Raw genomic sequence first — 21,216 nt, 5'->3', positions numbered from 1 at the left:
AATGATCCTGTACACTGTGCATCCTTATTTTTTCTCTTTCTGTAGGTGTGCTATATTTCATAATTAAAAATACTTAAAATACCTGGTAATGCCTGCCCATTGTAGAAAATGTATAAAATACAGCAAGAGAAAAATTAAAAGGAAAAATTCACCCACTTTTCAAAGACGACTTTTTTTGTTTTATTCATTTATTTATTTATTTGTTTATTTAAGAGAGGGGAGGCTGCAAGTGAGCGAGGGGCAGAGAGAGAGAGAGAGAGAGAGAATCCCAGGAGGGGCAGAGGGAGAAGGGGGGGGGAGAGAGAGAGAGAGAGAGAGAGAGAGAGAGAGAGAGAAGCAGGCTCACCCAAAGGGGGGCTGAAGCTCAACCTGATGTAGGACTCAAGCTCAAGAACTGTGAGATCATGACCTGAGCTGAAGTCAGGTGCTTAACGACTGAGCCACCCAGATGCCCCTCAAAGACAACTTCTATGTAGTTATGTTTCTCATTTGATTTTTTGTCCTGGAATTATTTTTATATATTTCTAATAATGTATAAAATTTGCATAGGCAATTTGCATCCTGCTCATCAACTTGCAAACAACTTGCATTAACCTGGAACTTGCAGCTATATTCCCTTCGATTGCTCACCTGTGACCCAACCTCATTGTTAGACATCAGCTCTAACAGCTTTTGCCCTGAAAAGTAACCAAGGAGATGACTGTCATACTCCATAAGGCAGAATAAATTAAACACTAAAACTAGGATTTCATTTCTTGGTTGTGCTCTGAAGAAGCATCAGAGTGAGTTTTCATTTCCTCTTTCTCTTTCTCACTGCCTGGAATGTGGATGTGGTGGGAGCCATCTTGGACCATGCAGGCCAGGGCACTCCCCTAGGGATGGCAGGGCCATCGATTGAAGTTGTCTGGGTACCTGATACTAAGCTTTGTTATCAGCCCAGGACTGCTTACATCAGGCTACCATGGGAAAGAAAGAACACTTAATTTTATTTAAGCCTCTGCTGCCCTACTGAGTTCTGTTAGAGGGCTTATATTAAATTCTATCTAATCCACAGTGCCCATTATACATACCCTGAGCAATTCCCATGTTCCTAAAAATATCATTTTTAGTGTGTCCAAAACATTGCATCATCTGAAAATTACTAGAATTTTTTTCATTCATTCATTCTACATATATTCATTGAGTGCTTACTATATTCATGCCCATACCCCTGGATAAGTGATGGGGATGTAATGGTCATATCCTAGTAGAGGGAGACAGGCAATGAACAAGGAAACAAACATAACCCATCTCTATTTTCAGATATAGCATGTCCCAAAACGTGTGGCAGAGGTTAGCTAATTGTTCACCAAAACTGCTTCCCTTTGTTTTTTCACACACAGCTGAACTATATTTCCTATTGTCCCTTGCAATTTTATATGGACCTATAACTGACTTCTAGCCAATGGCATGTGTGGTGTTCAATCTCCAGGTCTGACCTTAAAAACCTCCCACATTGGGGGTGGGGGGTGCTTCCTGGCTGGCTGAGACCTAGACCATGTGACTCTTCTTTTTTTCTTTTTAATTTTTTTTAATGTTTATCTATTTTTGAAGGAGAGAGACAAAACGTGAGTGGGGGAGGGGCAGAGAGAAAGGGAGCCAAAGAATCCCAAGCAGGATGCAGGCTCTGAGCTGTCGGCACAGAGCCTGATGTAGGGCTCAAACTCACAAGCTGTGAGATTGTGACCTGAGCCGAAGTCAGACACCCAACAGACTGAACCACCCAGGTGCCCCTTGATCTCAGGGTCATGAGTTCAAGCCCTATGTTGGGTGTGGAGCCTACTTAAAAACCAAACAAACAGGGGCGCCTGGGTGGCTCAGTCGGTTGAGCATCCAACTTCCACTCAGGTCATGATCTCGCAGCTCGTGAGTTCGAGCCCTGCTTCAGGCTCTGTGCTGACAGCTCGGAGCCTGGAGCCCGCTTCGGATTCTGTGTCTCCCTCTCTCTGCTCCTAACCCACTGGCATTCTGTCTCTTTCTCTCAAAAATAAACAAACATTAAAAAACAACAACAACAAACAAAAATACCCACTGGCTCAACAGGAAGGACTCTGAGAACCTAGAGGGGGGCCAAGACAAAAGATGGAAAGAGGCTGGGTCTCTAAAAGACTCTGTGGAGCAGAGTGACCCCACTGACTTGCATTGGACTATGGTGTGAATTTAAAAAATTAATTTATTAAGCCACTGAGTTTTGGAGGTTCTTCAGTTAACAGCAGCTAGCTTTATTGAATTTAATTAATGTAGTGCATGAAGAAAGGGCTCTGTGGTAGACTGACTGCAAAAACTGCCTTATTTTCCATTCCTCACTGCCCCCCCTCCCCCCTTACCTTGTACAAATTGACTCTGTAGCTTCTCATGTCAAGGGCTGAAGTCTATTTCCCAACGCCTTGAAGCTACACTGGCCTTGTCACTGACCAACAGAGTGAGGTGAAAGAACAGTGTAATACTTCCCAGCCTAGGCCTCAAGAAGCCTGTTTTCCCTCTCTTTCACTGTCTGGATTCTCGCTCCTCCATGAAAACAGGTCGACAAGAAGGCTCAGCCAAGATCAACTATGCCAGACCCAGATCAGCAGAACCACTCAGCATAGACTTGTGAGAATAATAAATGGTTATTGTTTTGAGCTACGAAATTTGGGTGTGGTTTGTTACACAGCAGTAGCTAACTGTTACAGGCTCCACGACCAAATAAATTCAGAAAATAATGCCTAGGATATTCCCTCTTGTATATTATCATGGAATCTATCATATTAATGAAAATTCTTATAATAAAGCAGCTCATCTTTGTTTAAGCCAGCAAAATCCACATTTCTTTTATCAAGGAACCGTTTAATATTTGAGCATTTGTAACACTTCCTATAACGTTGTTAAATTCTGCTTGAACAGAATTTCTTTTCCTTCCTTCCTTCCTTCCTTCCTCCTTTTCTCTTTCTTTCTTTCTTTCTTTCTTTCTTTCTTTCTTTCTTTCTTTCATTCTTTTATATTTACTTATTTTTGAGAAAGACAGAGAGAGAGAACAAAAAACAAAAACGTGTGAGCTGGGGAGGGGCAGAGAGAGAGGGAAACAGAGGATCCAGAGCAGACTCTGTGCTGGCAGCAGAGAGCCCAATGTGAGGCTTGAACTCATGAGCCAAACTGTGAGATCATGACCCGAACCAAAGTCAGATGCTCAACTGACTAAGCCATCCATGCACTCCTCTTTCTTTTTTATAATTAAAAAAAAAATATGTATATATATATATATATATATATATATATATATATATATATAGTGCAATGAAAATCCTTTCAGTAAAATATTTACCCACTTCCCTCATTATTTTCAGGGGCTAAATTCCTAGGAATGTCAGTGATGGATCAATAGATGTCCATATTTTCAGGCTTTGGATTCATCTCTGTCATTCTCCAGAAAGGTTGTTGCCACTCACATCCCAACCTTGGTGGATGGAATTTCTTATTGCCCTGAATTGTCTTCAGCCTTGCGAAACCATAGTTTAAGCATCTTTGCTGATTTGTCAGACAAAAGAAGGAGTCCTTCAGGGCATCTGGCTAGCTCAGTCAGTGGAGCATGTGACTCTTGATCTTGGGGTTTTAAGTTTGAGCCCCACATTGGGTATAGAGATTACTTTAAAAAATAAAATCTTTAAAAAAAAGAGGTGTCCCAGTATTTTTAAGTAACATTTTTGGGTGAACATGGCTTTCATGATTTTTTTGGCCATTGATATTTCTTTTACAAATTGTCTTTTCATATTCTATGCCTATTTTCATTTATTGGCTTTTCATGTTAATTTCACATTACTTTGTTAATATCTCCATTCATTAAGGGTGTTAATCAATTGCCTATCACTTTTGTTGCAAATATACTTCTCTAATGCATATTTACTTTAATTTTGCCTATGCCTTTTTTGCACATATAAAATATTCAGCTCTTTGTATAGCCAAATTCATCAGTCTTTTCCTTGATGGTCTGTTCCCCCACTATGTTGAAGTTCAGAACATCTTTCTCCATACAGAGGTCATTCAGTATTTGCTGTTAAAAACCTTTACATTTTCATGCAATTACCCCACACACATATTGCTCAAATCCAATTGGAATCTATTTTGTCATAGCATGTAAAATGGGATTCCAAACTGCTATTTTTCCCCAAATAAATGCTTTAAATTACGTGAACTCCATGAGGACAGGGACTTTGTCTGTTTTGGTACTGCCGTAGCAACAGTACCTAGTAAGGTTCCTGCAACATGGCAGGATCTCAATAAATATGTGTTGAATGAATGAATAAATGAATACATGATTGAATGAGTAGATGGATGGGTGAATGAATACAATATGCCAGACCCTGTGCTGGCATTGTGATTGTTTATGTTGTGAAAAACATATAGTCCCTTTTGCAAAACCCACAGGTAGACAGGAAACATTTCCTTAATCGTGTATCAGTTAGCCTTTGCTGCATAACAAATTACCCAAAATTAGTAGCTTAAAGCAACAATAATTTTAGGGGCACCTGGATGGTTCAGTTAGTGGAGTATCTGAATTCAGCTCAGGTCATGACCTCATAGTTCGTGAGTTCAAGCCCCACATCGGGCTCTGTGCTGACAGCTCAGAGCCTGTAGCCTACTTCAGATTCTGTGTCTCCCTCTCTCTCTCCCTTTCCCCTGCTCATGCTCTCTCTCTCTCTCAAAAATAGACATTTAAAAAAAGCAACAATAGGGGCGCCTGGGTGGCGCAGTCGGTTAAGCGTCCGACTTCAGCCAGGTCACGATCTCACGGTCTGTGAGTTCGAGCCCCGCGTCGGGCTCTGGGCTGATGGCTCGGAGCCTGGAGCCTGTTTCCGATTCTGTGTCTCCCTCTCTCTCTGCCCCTCCCCTGTTCATGCTCTGTCTCTCTCTGTCCCAAAAATAAATAAACGTTGAAAAAAAAATTTAAAAAAAAAAAAAAAGCAACAATAATTTTTTTGTTATTTTTCATGATTCTGTGGCCCAGGAACTTACACTGGCACAGCCTGGTCTTTAAGGTATCTAAGCAACATCTAATGCAGGAGCAGGGAGCTGTCCTGTTGGCAACCACTATGTACATCAGGAAAGTATCTAGGCTGGAGATAGACCTGGGAATTGCATGTAGATGGCGATCAAAGTCATCACAAGAATAGATCAGAGAAGAATGTGTAGAATGAGGAGAGAAAAGGACCCAAGTTAGTGCCTTAAAGAATGTTTTCTATAGGGGAACCTGGCTGACTCAGTCAGAAGAGGATGTGACTCTTGATCTCAGGGTTGTGAGTTCCAGCCCCATGTTGGGTATAGACATTACCAAAAAAAAAAAAAAAAAAAGTTCTGTATAGCAAGGTGAAACTGTTTTAAAAACTTGACCACCAAAGCCTTCACATTCCTTGCATCAAGAATTGGAAACTATGTGGCTTCCTCTTGAATCTGGGTGGGTTTGTGTTCACTTAGATCAAGAGATAGCAGCAGAGTGATACTATGTGACTTCTAAGGTCAGAAAAGACCATGCAGCTTTGCCTGGTTCTCCTAGAACACTCTGAAGAAAGCCAGCTACCATGTGAAAATCCAGCTACCCTGAGACTGCAGTGCTGGAAGGCCATGTAGAGGTGCTTTGGTATAGAGGTGCTCTGTTTTTAGTTCCTGCTGAGCTCCCTGCCAACAGCCAGTGTCACTGTCGGCCAAGTTGCTGAGTCACTTTGGACATCCAGCCTAGTCAAGCCTTGAGATGACTCCAATCCCAGCCAACTTCTGACTCAAACACATGAGAGATCTTAAGTCAAGCCCCTCCTAAATTTTTTTTTTTTAATTTTTAATGTTTATTTATTTTTGAGAGTGAGAGAGACAGAGCACAAGTGGGGGAGGGGCAGAGAGAGAGGGAGACACAGAATCTGAAACAGGCTACAAGCTGTCAGCACAGAGCCTGAAGCGGGGCTTGAACCCACAAACTGTGAGATCATGACCTAAGCCGAAGTTGGATGCCTAACCGACTGAGCCACCCAGGTGCCTCATAAATTCTTTATTTTTAGATGTTATTTATTTTGAGAGAGAGAGCATGCAGGCACACATGCACGTGTGTGCATGGGGGAAGGGCAGAGAGAGAGAGAGAGAGAGAGAGAGAGAGAGAGAGAATCCCAAGCAGGCTCTGCACTATCAGTGCAGGGCCTGATGTGGGGGGTCAATCCTACCAGTCATGAGATCATGACCTGAGCTGAAATCGATAGCAAGATGCTTAACCTCCTGAGCCACCAAGGCACCCCCTTCCTAAATTCGTCATCTGCAAAAATGTAGGAAAAACATAATGTCTGTTTTAAGTTGCTGAGGTTTAGGTAATACTTAATCCAACAACAGGTAATTAGAACACAGGTGCATTAAGTACCTATTGCTGCTAACAAATTAAAACCAAAATTTAAAGGCTTAAAGCTTATGTATATATGTAATCTCTTCACCCAATATGGGGCTTGAACTCACAACCCTGAGATCAAGAGCTGCAGGCTCTTCCAACTGAGTCATCCAGGCACCCTGAAAATTTAACAGCTTAAAACAACCTATTATCTCATTTTCTTTGGGTCACGAATTCAGGAGTGGCATAACTGGGTGATTCTGGCTTGGGATCTCTCATGGGATGCAGTTGGGTTGTTGGTCAGGACTGCAGTTACCTCTTGGCTTGACTAGTGTGGAGGATCAGCTTCCAAGAGGGGGCCTCAGTTCCTTGCAGATCCCTCACAGACCTCGGTTCCTTGCCACATGGACTTCCCTATAGGGCTGCATGAGTGTCATCACAATTATGGGCAGCTGGCTTCTCCCCAAGCAAGTGATCCCGATACATGGCTTTTATGACCTGGTCTTAGAAGTCATGCACTGGGATGCCTGGGTGGCTCAGGAGGTTAGGCGTCTGGCTCTTGATTTTGGCTCAGGTTGTGATCTCCTGCTTGCTGGGTTTAAGCCCGGTGTCAGGCTCTTCGCTGACAGCCGTGGGACCTGTTTGGGATTCTCTGTCTCCCTCTCTCTTTGCCCCTCCCCTGCTTGTTCTCTAGCTCTCAAAAAACAAGAAACAAAAAACAAAAAAACATGAAAGTCATACACCATTACTTCTGCCATGCTCTCTTCCTTAGAAGTGGGGCACTAAGTCCATTCCACACTCAAGGGGAGGGCTCTTAAAAAGAGAAGTGTCAAGAGGCGCCTGGGTGGCTCAGTCGTTTGAGCATCCGACTTCAGCTAAGGTCATGATCTGTTTGTGAGTTTGAGCCCCATGTGGGACCCTGTGCTGCCAGCTCAGAGCCTGGAGCCTGCTTCGGATTCTGTGTCTCTCTCTCTCTTTTCCCCTCCCCCACTCCTGCTCTCTGTCTCTCACAAAAAAATAAAAGTTAAAAAAAATTTAAAAAAAGAGAAGTGTCAAACAACTTATGAACATATTTTACTTTAAGATTTTTAAAAACTTTTTAAAAAAACTTTAGTTATTTTGAGAGAGAGAGAGTGTGAACAGGGGAGAGGCAGACAGAGAGGGAGAGAGCCAATCCCAAGAAGGCTCTGTGATGTCAGCGCAGAGCCAGAGGCCGGGCTAAAACTCACAAACCATGAGGTTGTGACCTGAGCTGCAATCAAGAGTAGGACGCTTAACCGACTGAGCCACCCAGACACCCCTGTAAACATATTTTAGGACCAACACACCAGGAGTTGCAAACTCAAGAGGCACGTAGGTACCTCCTGATGGAAGAACTCAAACACCATCCAGAAAGTGTATTTACCTGGAAAATTGAACCTGCATCTAACCCAGTTTTTGAACCAAGCAGTTTATAGAACACACCGGAATAGAAGAACATATTGAAGGATACCAAGAGGTACAACCAGCCAAATCAGACTGTAAGAAATCCCACAAGAAGATTGAGAGGGAGGAGGAAATGTTACAGAATAAGAGACTTAGATGTCAATCAAATGCTGTGTGTGAACCTTGCCTGGATTCTGATTTGAACAAACCAACAGTAAAAAGACATTTAGGAATGGGGCAATCAGGTGGCTCAGCCGGTTAAGCATGGGACTTTGGCTCAGGTCACAATCTTACCTTTCATGGGTTCTAACCCCAGGATGGTCTCTGTACTGACAGCTCAGAGCCTGGAGCCTGCTTTGGATTCTGTGGCTCCCTCTCTCTGCCCCTCCCCCACTCATGCCCTGTCTCTCTCTCTCTCTCTCTCAAAAATAAACATTAAAAAAAAAAAAAGATTTATGAAACAACCAGGGACTTCTGAATACTGACCTATATTAGATATTAAATAATTATTTATATTACACAATATTAAATAATTATATTAGATAATTTTGGTGTAATTGAAACTATCTTTTAGAGAGATACATACAGAAACACTTCCAAATGAGATGATATATTGCGTGAGATTTGCTTTAAAATAATGGGAGAGGAGAAGAGAAAGCCGAGTAAATAAAACACGGCCATATGTTTGACAAACATACAGCTGGGTGATGGGTACTTGAGAAATCCTTAACTATTCTAATTTAAAATCCCTTAATATGTTGGGGAAAAAGATTTAACTGTTTGGGAGAGAGAAAAGAAGGTAAAGGGGATATTGTTTCATTTAAGGTATGAGCGCCTTCACCTGGCTTGATTGCCGACCACAAGCCTGGAGAGTGAATGACAGCAGGAAAGCAGGAAGGAGGGAAGATGGCCCAGCCAACTCCCAGCCACAAAGTGACCTGTTCTCGGTTCTTCCAAGAAGCCAGAAAGTCAGCTCTGGCGCCCCCACCGGGACAGCGGTTCCCATTCGCCGATTAAACTCAGACGGGCTCTGCAGCCCTCCACGCCTGCGCAACATCGTCCTCCACGGAAAAGCCCAAATCCCTTCGCCCCTCAATTCCCCGCGCAGCTGGGAGGGAGCAAGACTTGCGCTTCCAGACAGGAGCAAAATGAGGCTAAGGTTGTCGCATGGTTTTCTGGGAAATGAAGTTCGCGTGCCAGGCTGGAGCCCCCGCCCAGTGCCTGAGAGACTCGGCGCTTTACCTGACGCTGCGCGCAGTTCGCTGAGCGGTGCACTGCTGCCCCCACGTGGCGGCTGAGTGGTTATTGCCCGTGTCTGGGATGGTGCCGAAGCTAGGGACGCCTGAGGTTGCAGGGACTTGGGAAGCTAGTGTGGGTCTGGGAACCTCTGGGTATCCCTTCCAGAGAGGATGACGCCAGACGTGGAAAGATGGGGTGAGGTAAGAAATTAAGGTGAAGAAATTAGTAGCAGGTCCCGCTTTGAGGATTAAATAAAGTCAGCATTACTAATGTTGGATGCATGTAGTTATTATAATATCTACAGCTAATACTAAGCATTTACCTATATGGCTGGAGTTGATTTAAGCGCTTAATATATATTAGCTCATTTAATGCTCACAACAATCGTTTCGGGGAAGTAATGTATTCAGACCCACTTTATAGGAATGAAGCTCAAACCCACAGAGGAATACTTGTTCAGTCACCCAGTGGCTGTGTGAAAGAGCTGGGGTTTGAATCCAGGCTTCCTGGCTTCAGAGCCTGTGCTCTTCCTCAGTAAGGTTATACCACCTCTCTTAACCTACTGAATAATCCAAATTTGTAACTGGTACATGAATCAACTCCCGCAGGCCATTAAGCATGTTCAGTTACTGATGTAGCTCAGCTCCAGGACAAAGGTTGCATTCAGCCTAAGTTTGTGTTGAGCACAGTGATCAGGTTCCTGATGGGCATGAATCACCAAAGGGGTTATATCAGGCCTACAAAGCCCGATCCCTTTTTGTTCAGGTGATTTCTATTCAAATGTCCCTACCCCATTCTTTCTCTCATACCAGGACCACCTGGGGGATTTAGTGATTTTGTTCTCCTTCCCCCACTGCCAGCAACCTTATTATTTTTTTCAACCTTATTCATTATTATCACAGTTTTAAAAAAAGAGACAATGCTTTGTAATTATCTATTTGTCTGTCTTTAACTCCCAAGCAAGGACTGTGTCCAATTAATGAATATGTTCTCCATATCAGGCCTGACATACAGTGGAGGCTCAAAAAATGTAGAATATTGGATATTTACTGTCTTTCATTGCAATGAACTGAGGTCTTATGAAACCAAGGTTCATGGACTCTGGCTGAACTCAAGCTGGTAGGTACTGGTTGGGAAGCTGGGGGACACCCCCTCTAAGGCTCCTCACTCTGACAATTCCCTGACACCACAGGGGCCTAAGCCTTGGGATCTTTTTCTAAAGTAATGTTTTTTTGGTTCTTTTTTTTGTACGTTGACAATTTCAGTGATGTGTGTGTATGTATAGGTGCAGATCTATAACTGGTGGGTGTCTGATGTGAGTCTCAAGGTTTCATGTGTGGCTTCCCCGTGTGTGAGAGAATCTGTGTGCACTATAACCTCTCATGTTTGAGTGTGAGTCTCTGTGTTTTGAGTATGTTTCCAGTGTTTGTGAGTCCAGGTGTGTGTGTTCTGTGTATGTAAGTGTCTGTGTCCATTATGGTGGGCATCAAAGTATGTATATAACAAGCTGTTTGTGGATGTCAGCAGTTTCCCCTGAGGATCCCCTCAACTCTTTTTTTTTTTTTTTTTTTTTAAATTTTTTTTTTTCAACATTTATTTATTTTTGGGACAGAGAGAGACAGAGCATGAACGGGGGAGGGGCAGAGAGAGAGGGAGACACAGAATCGGAAACAGGCTCCAGGCTCTGAGCCATCAGCCCAGAGCCTGACGCGGGGCTCGAACTCACGGACCGCGAGATCGTGACCTGGCTGAAGTCGGACGCTCAACCGACTGCGCCACCCAGGCGCCCCTCCCCTCAACTCTTAAACAGTTCAACCTCATTCTTCTCACTGTGGTTGTGCCTGCTGCTGCCAACTCTTTCTCTAGAAGTTGTAATTAAGTAATTGCAACAATTAAGTAGAATCCCCCAAATAGGCACCCCACCAGGAATTACTTCAAGGAGCTAACAAGGGGCTTCTGCATGTACAATAAAAGTATTATTAAGTGAACAATTAGGATCTCCCACCCACAGAAACTGTGGTAGAACTACTTATTGACCCCAATATCCCTTCTCCCCATCTTCTGTAATATAGGAACTTCTGATACTTGGCTAGGAACATGCTGCCCAGAATAAAAACTACATTTCCCAGTCACCTTTGCAACTACAAGTGGCCATGAGACAAAATTCTGGCCAATGAAATAGAAACAAGTTATTTGTTTTGTTTTTAGTTTTTTGGATTTATTTATTTATTTATTTATTTTGAGAGAGACTCTCAGGCAGACTCCACACTCAGTGTGGAACCTGATGTGGGGCTCAATCTCACAACTGTGAGATCAGGACCTGAGCTGAAATCAGAGTCAGACGCTTAACCAATTGAACCACCCAAGCGCCCTGGAAATAGAAACAAGTTTTGAGTTGCACATAGTCCTTTTTTTTTTTTTTTTTAATGTGTATTTAGAGAGTGAGCAAGTGCATGTGCACAAGCAGGCAGAGCGGCAGAGAGAAAGGGACAGAGAATCCCAAACAGGCTCTACACTACCGGCACAAAGCCTAATGTGGGGCTCGATCCCACCAATGACAAGATCATGACCTGAGCTGAAATGAAGAATTGGGTGCTTAACCGACTGAGCCACCCAGGCACCCTGAGTCGCACGTAGTCCTTAAAGGCAAGAGGTATCCTTCCCCTTCCCCTCTCCCTGGTGCCTGTAGCAGATGATGTGGGAATCATGAGAAGGAGATGGGAGAGCAACAAGATATATAGATGGAGACTGGCCTCTGACACAGAAGGATCACCATACCAGTGCTGGTGATTACATGAGACTTTACAAGAGAAATAAACTACCTTGAATAAGAAGTACCTGGGTGGCTCAGTTGGTTAAGTGTCCAACTCTTGATCTCAGCTCAGGTCTTAATCTCAGGGTCATGAGTTAAAGCACCTCAATGGGTGTGGAGCCTATTTAAAAAAAAAAACCAAAACTACCTTGTTTAAGCTACTATTATATTTTGGGCCCCTTTGTTATAGCAACAAAACATTACAGTAACTTATTAGGACAAAAAATAGTCTCATGGGCCCCCAGCTACTAGCTAAGGGATAAAGCTTCATCCTGCCCAACCTCTACTTTACCCACCTCCTATTTCACCCTCACCCAGACAGGCACCTCCAATCCCTCCTATTATCATCAAGTCCTCCAACACTTCCCGGTTTCCAGCAAATTTAATGCATGAGTCTCAAAAGTCAATGACAAGGTGAATAAAATAAAAATGGGCTCAGGAAATAGGGCCATGGGCACACACAGGGAAGGGCAATAAGAAGTCGAGTTAGTTGGAGCAGGGGGATGCCTTTCCTTGGGTGTCACATCTCATCCAACCCGTAGTCTTCCTCGGGAAAGTCCCCCACTGTCACAACCGATGGCTTGACGAAGGCACCGTACTTGGCCTGGCATTCGAAGTAGCGTTTCCCATTCACGCTGCAGGGCATGATGAGGGAGGCAGTTGTCAGAGGGGCCCCAACACGGCTCCCACCCCAGATGCTAAGATGGACAGGCTCACCATATGCACTTAGACACAGAAGCACACGTACGCATGTATAGACACGGGCACAGACACACACACAGATGGCTGAACCGGACCACACATTACCTGCCATCGTTTTTCCCTAGTGGCTCATCATAGCGGACGCCAATCCAGTAGCCACGCTTGAAATCTGTGAGTCCTGCCCAGGGAGGAAATTCCAACAAAACCTCTGAATCACTCCAGATTCATGCCTACCCACTGAGTATAAAACCTGTCCTGGCAAAACCACCCAGGACCATCTCCATCTCCTGCCCAAACTAATACAGTAGCCCCCTTCACTGGTCTTGCTGTTCCTAGCCCGGATTCCCTATTTACTCAATACCCCCAGTCAGAGGAGTCTTTCTAAAAATCTAAAGTAAACAGCACTGCTACCTTGCCCTAAATTCCTCAAAGGCTGCCCATCCCACTCAGCATAAAATCCACACTGCTTATGAACAAACTATTTTTTTAAGTTTTTTTTTTTTTTTAATTTATTTATTTAACTTAGAGAACAATAGGGGTAGGGGCAGAGAGAGAGAGGGAGTTAGAGAATCCCAAGGAGGCTCTGGACTGTCAGCACAGAGCCAGATGTGGGGATCAAACTCACAAATCATGAGATCATGACCTGAGCCGAAATCGAAAGTCAGACACTTAACTGGTTGAGCCACTCTGGCGCCCCACAAATGATTTTTGACAAGGGTACCAAGACTATTCAATGAGGAAAGAATAGGCTTTTCAACAAGTAGTTCTGGGACAACTAGATATCCACACGCAAGAGAAGGAAGTTGGACTCCTATCTCACATTACATACAACAATTAACTCAAAATGGGCCTAAGACCTATATGTAAAACATAACACTATAAAACTTTTAGAAGAAAATACAGGAGTAAACCTTTGTGACCTTACATTAGGCACTGGTTTCTTAGATACAATACCAAAAGCATAAGCGACAAAAGAAAAAATAAATTGGACTTCAAAAAAATTAAAAAATGTTATGCTTCAAAGGACACTATCAAGAAAAGTAAAAAGGCAACAGACCCCCCAGAATGCGAGAAAATATTTGCAAATCATGTATTTGATAAGGGAATTGTATGTAGAATACGTAAAGAACTCTTAGAACATATGGGCTGAACTGTGCCAAAATTCACTGTTGGCACCCTAACCTTCAGTACCTCAGAATGTGACTGTATTTGGAGACTGGGTCTTTAAAAAAAATTTTTTTTTTTCAACGTTTATTTATTTTTTTTGGGACAGAGAGAGACAGAGCATGAACGGGGGAGGGGCAGAGAGAGAGGGAGACACAGAATCGGAAACAGGCTCCAGGCTCTGAGCCATCAGCCCAGAGCCTGACGCGGGGCTCGAACTCCCGGACCGCGAGATCGTGACCTGGCTGAAGTCGGATGCTTAACCGACTGCGCCACCCAGGCGCCCCGAGACTGGGTCTTTAAAAAGGTGATTAAGTTAGTTAAGATTAAGTGAATCTGAACTGACTGGTGTCTTTGTAAGAGGAGGAAACATTTGGACACACAAAGAGACACCAGGGATGTGCCCACACACAGAGGGAAGACTATGTGAAGCCACGGCAAGAAGGCAGCCATCTGCAAGCCAAGCAGAGAGGCCTCGGAAGAAACCAAACCTGCCAACGCCTTGATATTGGGACTTCAGCCTCCAGAAATGAGAGACATAAATTTTTGTTGTTTAAGCCACCCGGTGTGTGGTTACTTTGTTATGGCAGCCCCAGAAAACTAATACACAACTTAACAACAAAAACTAAACAATCCTTGGGGCGCCTGGGTGGCTCAGTAGGTTAAGCGTCTGATTTCGGTTCAGGTCATGAACTCAGGGTTCATGAGTTTGAGCCCCGCGTCGGGCTCTGTGCTGACAGCTCAGAGGCTGGAACCTGCTTTGGATTCTGTGTCTCCCTGTCTCTCTGTTCCTCCCTCACTCACATTCTGTCTCTCTCTCCCTCTCTCTCTCAAAAATAAATAAATATTATTAAAAAAAACTAAAAACAAACAACCCAATTAAAAAATGGGCAAAGGATCTGGACAGTTCTCAAAATAAAATAAATATGGTTAATATCATTAGCCATCAAAGAAATGCAAATTAAACCCATAATGCTGTCCCATGTCATAGCCACTAAAATGGCTATAATTAAAAAGACAAACAATAAGTGTTGGTGAGGATTTGAGAAACTGGAGCCCTCACACACTGCTGGTGGGAATACACATGGTGTAGCTGCTGTGGAAAACAATGTGGTAGTTCCTCAAAAGGTTAAACAGAGTTACCATGGGACCAACAATTCCACTCCTTTGTGTAGAAACATGAAAATATGTGTCCACACAAAAACTTATACAAGAAAGTCCACAGCAGTATTTTTCATAATAGACAAAAAGTGGAAAGGACCCAAACATCCATCCACTGAAGAACAAGTATGTAAGATGTGGTATAGCCAATCAATGTGGTAGTATCTGACTATAAAAAGAAGTGAAGCATTGATACACACTACAACACAGATGAATTTTGAGAACATTATGCTAAGTGAAACAAGCCAGTCACAAAAGACCATGTATTACATGGTTTACATGATTCCATTTACATGGATTACACATATTATATGATTCCATTTATATGAAACATCCAAAATAGGCAGATCTATAGAGACAAGATCTGCCTAGGACTGGGCGGGAGTGGGGGGGGGGGGGTGAACAATTCTGTGAACACACTTAAAACCAATGAATTGTGTACTTTAAGGGGATAAGTTTTATGGTATATGAATTATATCTCAATAAAGCTGTTCTAAAAAAAAAAAAACCCACACTGCTCTCCACTGTCTTCAAGGCCCTGCACGGTCCAGCCTTGCCCATGTCCAGACCTCACTTATTACGTCTCATCTCATTTCCTCCCCACTAGCCATGCTGCCTCAGACAGGCCCAGCCTATTCTTGCTCATGCCCTTTGCACTCACTATGCCCTCTGGCTGGAACACTCTTCCCCCTTTCACCCTTTCCTTCAGACAATCCTTCCCCTAGGAAGCCTGCTGGATCACTCTCGAGGAAGGTTCTGGTACTGCCTCTCAGCTCACACAGCCACCCCAAGCTTCCCACATCCCTGCCCTCATCACTTTGGCCTGTGCCTTCCCCATCTCAGCCCCGACACTGTGCCCTGTGCTTTCACCTCAGAACTAATCCCTCTGGCCTCTGCCTCCGCCATCACAACTCACATTGTTCTGCCTCTGCTTCCCACTTCCCTGCCATGAACACTCTGGGCTGTCACTGTCATTGCTGGGTCAGTCTCCCCCACTGCACTGGGATCTCCTCGAGGGCTGGGTCCCCAGCACTGTCCATCCCAGGGCAGGGCAGAAGGCCTCAGTGGGCCACGTACCTACATACATGACGGTGCCCCGGCGAGGGGGCTGCCCAGGCGCCCGCACTTCACAGCGGCTGCCCACAGAGATGGCACTGGCCTGGGTCTTCTCCTCGTTCAGGCGCTGGGTGGCCTCGGCCTCTTGCTGTGCCCGCTCCTCTTCATTGTATCGGCCTAGCTTGCTGCGCTTCAGGAAGGAGCGGACGGAGTCTGAGAGTGGGGTGGGGGACAGGGTTAGACATGGTTTTCCTGGTGTGGCCCCTGGCCTGATGAGATAACCCTCCACCCACACAGAACCAACATTCAGAGAGAAACTCTTCTGCTCTGAGTGTTGGAGGGCTACTGCCCAAGCCCCCCAAATCTCCCACTATAGCCCTGGCTTCTCCCCAGAACCCCTGGGGCCTCCCCATAATCCAGAACCTAAAAGGAAGATGCCTGCTTCCAGTCATGGTATCACCCCTTCTTCCCATGTCCCTTCAGTATTACATTCCCTCTGCCCAGCCTCTCCTTGTCTTACCATTCTTACCAGTGTCTACACATTCTGATCTGTTCTGCTCATGCCCCCATGTGATAACTCACTACCTCCCCCCACATTAACCCTCCCTCCCAGACTTCCCTCTCACGCCATCTGCCTGCCTACATTCCCTCACATCTCCTAGCACCTATTCATACCCCACACTTGTGTCCCTACAGCTGTTCCCCAAACCCCATCTGTCCACACACCAACCTTATCCATGCCCTCTACTCGCCCAGATCTGTGTGCCTGCACTGATCACACCACCGACCTCCTCCCAGTGTCCCTGTCTGCCCCCCAACCTCTGCCCACCCACACACACTCCCTCTGGCCCCCATATGCCCTCATCCATCGTTATGTGCCTGTACCTTGCCTCTGGTCATAGGCTTCTTGTGAGATCTGGTATTTCTCCACCTTGGACACATCCTCATACTCCCCAAGGCGGGCACCACTGTGGTCAATGACCTATAGTGAGGGGAGGGAGGTCAGTGGGGATAAGGTCTGGACTGGGAGGCTTGGGATGCTGGGGGCAGGGGGCTGTACATTGGAGTATTCCCTAGATTTAAGTCTCTCTGTCTTGGAAAAACCACATTCCTTTACTCCTTTACCCTCACCTTTACCCAGACCTTCTCCCCTCTCCTGAGCCTAGCAGAAGGGATGAGAACAAGTGTCCACACTGGCCATCTCCCGTTCTTCACCCCCACCCCTCCTTAGAGGCTGGATCTTCCCCCAGACAATCCCCACATGGTGCCACCACCATCAGTGATGATCTCTAAGTCACTGGAACTGAAGGGCAGAGCTCAGGTCTTCCTCACAAGACTTTTAGGCAGCACATCTGTCCTCTCTGGGCCTCTGGGACCCTCCTAAGCTGGCCCCAACCTCCAGACTCTGAAGCATCTCTTCCTGTACCACCCCCAATATTCATTCACTCATTGCTTGCTAAGCTCTTCCACAGCACCCAGCTGGGCTCTGTGCTGGGTGCTAGGGACACAGTGCAAAAACAGATAAACCCTTGCCCTCAAGGAGTGCTCATTCTGCTGGGATACCAACCATAAACAAACATGTGCATGCATTACACCAGATGACGACAAGGTCCTATGTAGATAAATACCACAAAGAGGTTTAAGGAGCATGAGAGGGTGGTCAGAGAAGGCTTCTGAAAGGAGGGGATGTCTGAGCCAAGGCCTAAAGGCTAAGAAGGAACATATGGCACCAAGTCTCGGGTGCAGAAATGTCCTTAACCCTTTTCAGGAATAGCATGGAAGCCATCATGGCTGAAGCGGAGACAGACAGGGAACAGTGGAGACACAACAGATCACTACAGACTTTGGCTTTTACCCAGAATAAGTAAAAGCTAGGGGCATCTGGCTTTGAGTAATGAGAAAAAGCCATGGGGCATTTTACCCAGGGGAGGCCCTGGGCCAGGAGGGCCCGACTTGATTCAGGGCATCACAGGCTCCCTCTGGCTGCAGGTGGGCAGCAGACTGAGGGGGGCCAGGGACAGGCTGCTGTGGTGTCCAGGAGAGGGAGGATGGAGGCTGGGCCAGGGCAGGGGTTGTGGGGGAGACAAGTGTAGACTCTAGACAGATTTTGTAGGTGGAGTCCACAGGATTTGCTGTTGGATGGGATGTGGGTGTGAGGTAAAGAGAGGGGTCAGCAAAGACTCTAAGGTAGTTTGGCCTGAGCCATTGGCCTAACATAGCAAAATAGAAATGGCCCTTATCTCTGGTCAGGATCACTATGAATTTCTACTTTGTGTATTAAGGACTTTGTAAGTTTGAGGTTACTATTATTTTAAACAACACATATATGTTAAACATATAATTTTTTTCTAAGTAAACTTTATGCCCAATGTGGGGCTTGAACTTACAACCCTGAAATCAAGAATCATATGCTCTACCGACCAAGCCAGCCAGGCATTTCAAATACAGGTAATATTCATAAAGAGGAAAATAGTGTAAAACAAATTCTCTAGAGGCTCCACTTCTGGGAAACCTTCCTTTTTAAAAAAAATTTTTTTTAAACATTTACTTATTTTTGAGAGACAGAGAGAGGCAGAGTATGAGCAGGGGAGGGGCACAGAAAGAGAGGGAGACACAGAATTCTAAGCAGGCTGCAGGCTCTGAGCTGTCAGCACAGAGCCCAACGCGGGGCCCGAACTCAGAAACTGCGAGATCATGACCTGAGCCGAAGTCGGACGCTCAACCAGCTGAGCCACCCAGGAGCCCCTGGGAAACCTTTCTTAAATGACCTCAGAAGTTAGAGGCCTGTCTACACCTGAACCCATGTGTGAAAACCTCCTGTTTGAGGATGGCCCTATGCCATCCTATGCCTGACCCACTAGCATCTGGAGGCTGAGGCTGCCTGCATCAGCCCAAAGTCTCAGTCCTGTGGGCCCAGCACTACCCTGACCAGTTCCCACTATGATCCGGTACCTACCACACCACCTGGACTATGGAAGCAGCCTCCTCCCTGGTCTCCCTACTCTGCCTGTCTTCCCACACACAGTCAAAGGGAGCCTGTGAGCACCTGGGTCACAGCAGGACCCTCCTGGCTCAAAGCCCTCCCCTGGCTCTCACTTCCTCCTGCCAAAGGCGAGGCCACTCCTCAGTGCCTGTACCTAACTGTGCTCCCTTCCACCTCAGTGTTTGCACATGGTGTGCTCTTTTGCTGGAGTGCTCTTTTCCCTTTTTCAGTTAATTCTTCCTATTCTTCAGGACTCTGCTCAGGCATCACCCTCTCCAGGAAGTCCTCCCAGTACCGGCTCTCCCAGCTCTGTGATCTCTTCCTATATGGCCTTCATGTCTCTGACATTTCATATTTGTTCCTATGAATATTTAGCTAACATCTACCTCACACACTGTACAGAACTAAAACAGAGGCCTCTTCAGACTTGGCTCACAGCTATACCCCTGGCATAACACAGAGTTATGGACCAGTTCTCTGAGCACACTGACTTGCAGAGTCATGCAGACTGAGGTGAAAATTCTAACTACAGTTCATCCTTAGGAAAGTAAATTCCATCCTGAAGCTGTTTTGTCTTCTGCAAAATGGGGTTAATTACACCATCTTCCAAGTCTTATTTTATGGACTCAGCTCAGTATTCAACAATGATTCACTGGGCATCTTCTCAGTACTAGGCATTATTCCAGGTGCTGGAGGAAATGCACAGTATGTCACAGGGTGCTAGGAGCTAAAGACAAAAATCAAATAAAATGGAAAAGAGAAGAGATTTAAATTTTATACTGAGGTCAATGAAGGCCTCACACTTGGAGGGTGACATTTAAGTAAAGACTGGAAGGGAGGAGTGAGCCATGTGAAGCCATATAAAAAAGAACCACTTGCAAAGGCCCAGAGGTGGAACCCACCTGGGATGCTGGGATGTCTGAGGAATAAGGGGAGGAGAAAGGATGATGTGAGTTGATGAATGCAGAGGTCCTCAACTTCTCCCAACATGTCCAGTCTCATCACTCACCCTGACCCACCTCACACTCTATACCTCTGTACACTGTTCCCCCCACCTGGCATACCCCTCCCACCCCTTACCCTAAGTCACCTTTCCTCATCCTTCAGGTCTCAGCTCAGGCGTCCCTTCCTTCAAGAAGCCCCTTCTCATACTTCCAGGAGTCAGGCACCTCGCTGGGCATCCCCAGTCCCCTGGGCTTTGCCCACACCACTCTGGCTGTCACTGTCCCGTGATGGCTCTGTCTCTCTCCATGCAGGACTGGGGGCTCCATGAAAGTAGGGCCTATCTTGGTTATCACACAGGGCAACGTACAGCAAGTATTTGTTCAACAAATAAATAAATGGTGGGGAGGCCTCACGTGGATGCGGCAGCCGTCGTCTACGGGGTATGAGCCCAGCAGTGCATCCTCCTGATCCAGCTTGCTGTAGAACTTGTCGTCAACTCCATACAGCTCCAGTTCCATGCAAGAAGCAGGACTGCCCACCACCAGCTCTAGTTTACACTGCGCAGGGAGCAGTCGGTGAAAGGCTGTCAGCGACCCCACCCTCTGCCCCGGGGCTCCACCCCCTCCCCCTTTTTAAGGTACGTACTTGCAAATTAAATTTTTTTTTTAAGTAAACGCTAAGCCTAACACGGGGCTCGAACTCACGAACCCGAGACCAAGAGTCGCGGGCTCTACCAACTGAACCAGTCGGGAGCCCCGAGGCTCCACCCCTTGTAACAATAACCATTACCCCATCCTTGCTCCTCTAAGACACAATTTAGGACACACCTGGTTATCTTTGGTCATGCCCTATGCAACCTCTGATTTTCCTGGCATCGTCCCCAATTTCTGAATACTCAGACTCCCTCTGGGCCCACCCAGCCGGGTCCCGTCCCCAATCTGTCCAACCTCTGTTTATATCTGGCCCCTCCCCGCGTTCGGAAAGCCCCTCCATTTCTTCCTTGCCCCGCCCCCGGGCCCCGCCCCCACGGCCACACCTTGAACTCAGCTATGGTGAGGCTGCGACTGTACCGCTTCTCAGAGCGGAAGCTGTTGAGAGAGCTGCTGATGAAAACGGTCACTGTGGGCGCCGACAAGCCCGTCACCTCCATCTCGCCGCTTCCTGCCGGGGTCCGCAGCCGGGTTAGTCGCCTCACACCGGCTCCGCAGCCGCCGCCGCCGCTTCTGGGATGTCAGCCCCTCCCCCTGCTCACGACCTAGCCAATCCATGCTCTCCCCCAAGCAGGGTCCGCCAATCGCCGCCGTCTCTTTTCCACGCCAGGAAGAGGGATCTCCCTTGTTCTTGGGTAGCCCC

General features: G+C 46.0%; 1 protein-coding gene across 2 annotated transcripts; it reads right to left on the bottom strand.

The window, feature by feature from the left end:
- Positions 1–12,215: 12,215 nt before the first annotated feature.
- Positions 12,216–21,085, bottom strand: TBCB (tubulin folding cofactor B). Of its 2 annotated transcripts, none has more exons than XM_025914572.2 (6): positions 20,900–21,085; positions 20,277–20,420; positions 16,821–16,917; positions 15,957–16,148; positions 12,660–12,732; positions 12,216–12,487 (listed from the first exon to the last, which is right to left on the bottom strand). In XM_025914572.2, exons 1-6 carry the CDS (start codon positions 21,011–21,013, stop codon positions 12,373–12,375), a joined length of 735 nt encoding a protein of 244 aa, XP_025770357.2. In that variant the 5' UTR covers positions 21,014–21,085; the 3' UTR covers positions 12,216–12,372. The 2 variants fall into 2 exon arrangements, with proteins under 2 accessions (XP_025770357.2, XP_025770358.2); XM_025914573.2 differs by lacking the exon at positions 20,900–21,085 and adding an exon at positions 20,691–20,799.
- Positions 21,086–21,216: the final 131 nt, after the last annotated feature.

The sequence above is a fragment of the Puma concolor genome, chromosome E2, assembly GCF_028749965.1.
Source record: "Puma concolor isolate L17-30 chromosome E2, mPumCon1.1.hap2, whole genome shotgun sequence".
Lineage (NCBI taxonomy): Eukaryota > Metazoa > Chordata > Mammalia > Carnivora > Felidae > Puma > Puma concolor.
This window is presented reverse-complemented; position numbering and strand designations above follow the sequence as displayed.

Bases quoted from the DNA above. Each gene is read 5' to 3' on its own strand.
- TBCB (XM_025914572.2), bottom strand. From the start codon at position 21,013: ATGGAGGTGACGGGCTTGTCGGCGCCCACAGTGACCGTTTTCATCAGC. The intron at 16,918-20,276 runs GTGAGGCCTCCC...CCCTCACTATAG, and splicing joins ACGACGGCTGCCGCATCCAC to GTCATTGACCACAGTGGTGC. The intron at 12,488-12,659 runs GTAATGTGTGGT...CATGCCCTGCAG, and splicing joins CTAGGGAAAAACGATGGCAG to CGTGAATGGGAAACGCTACT.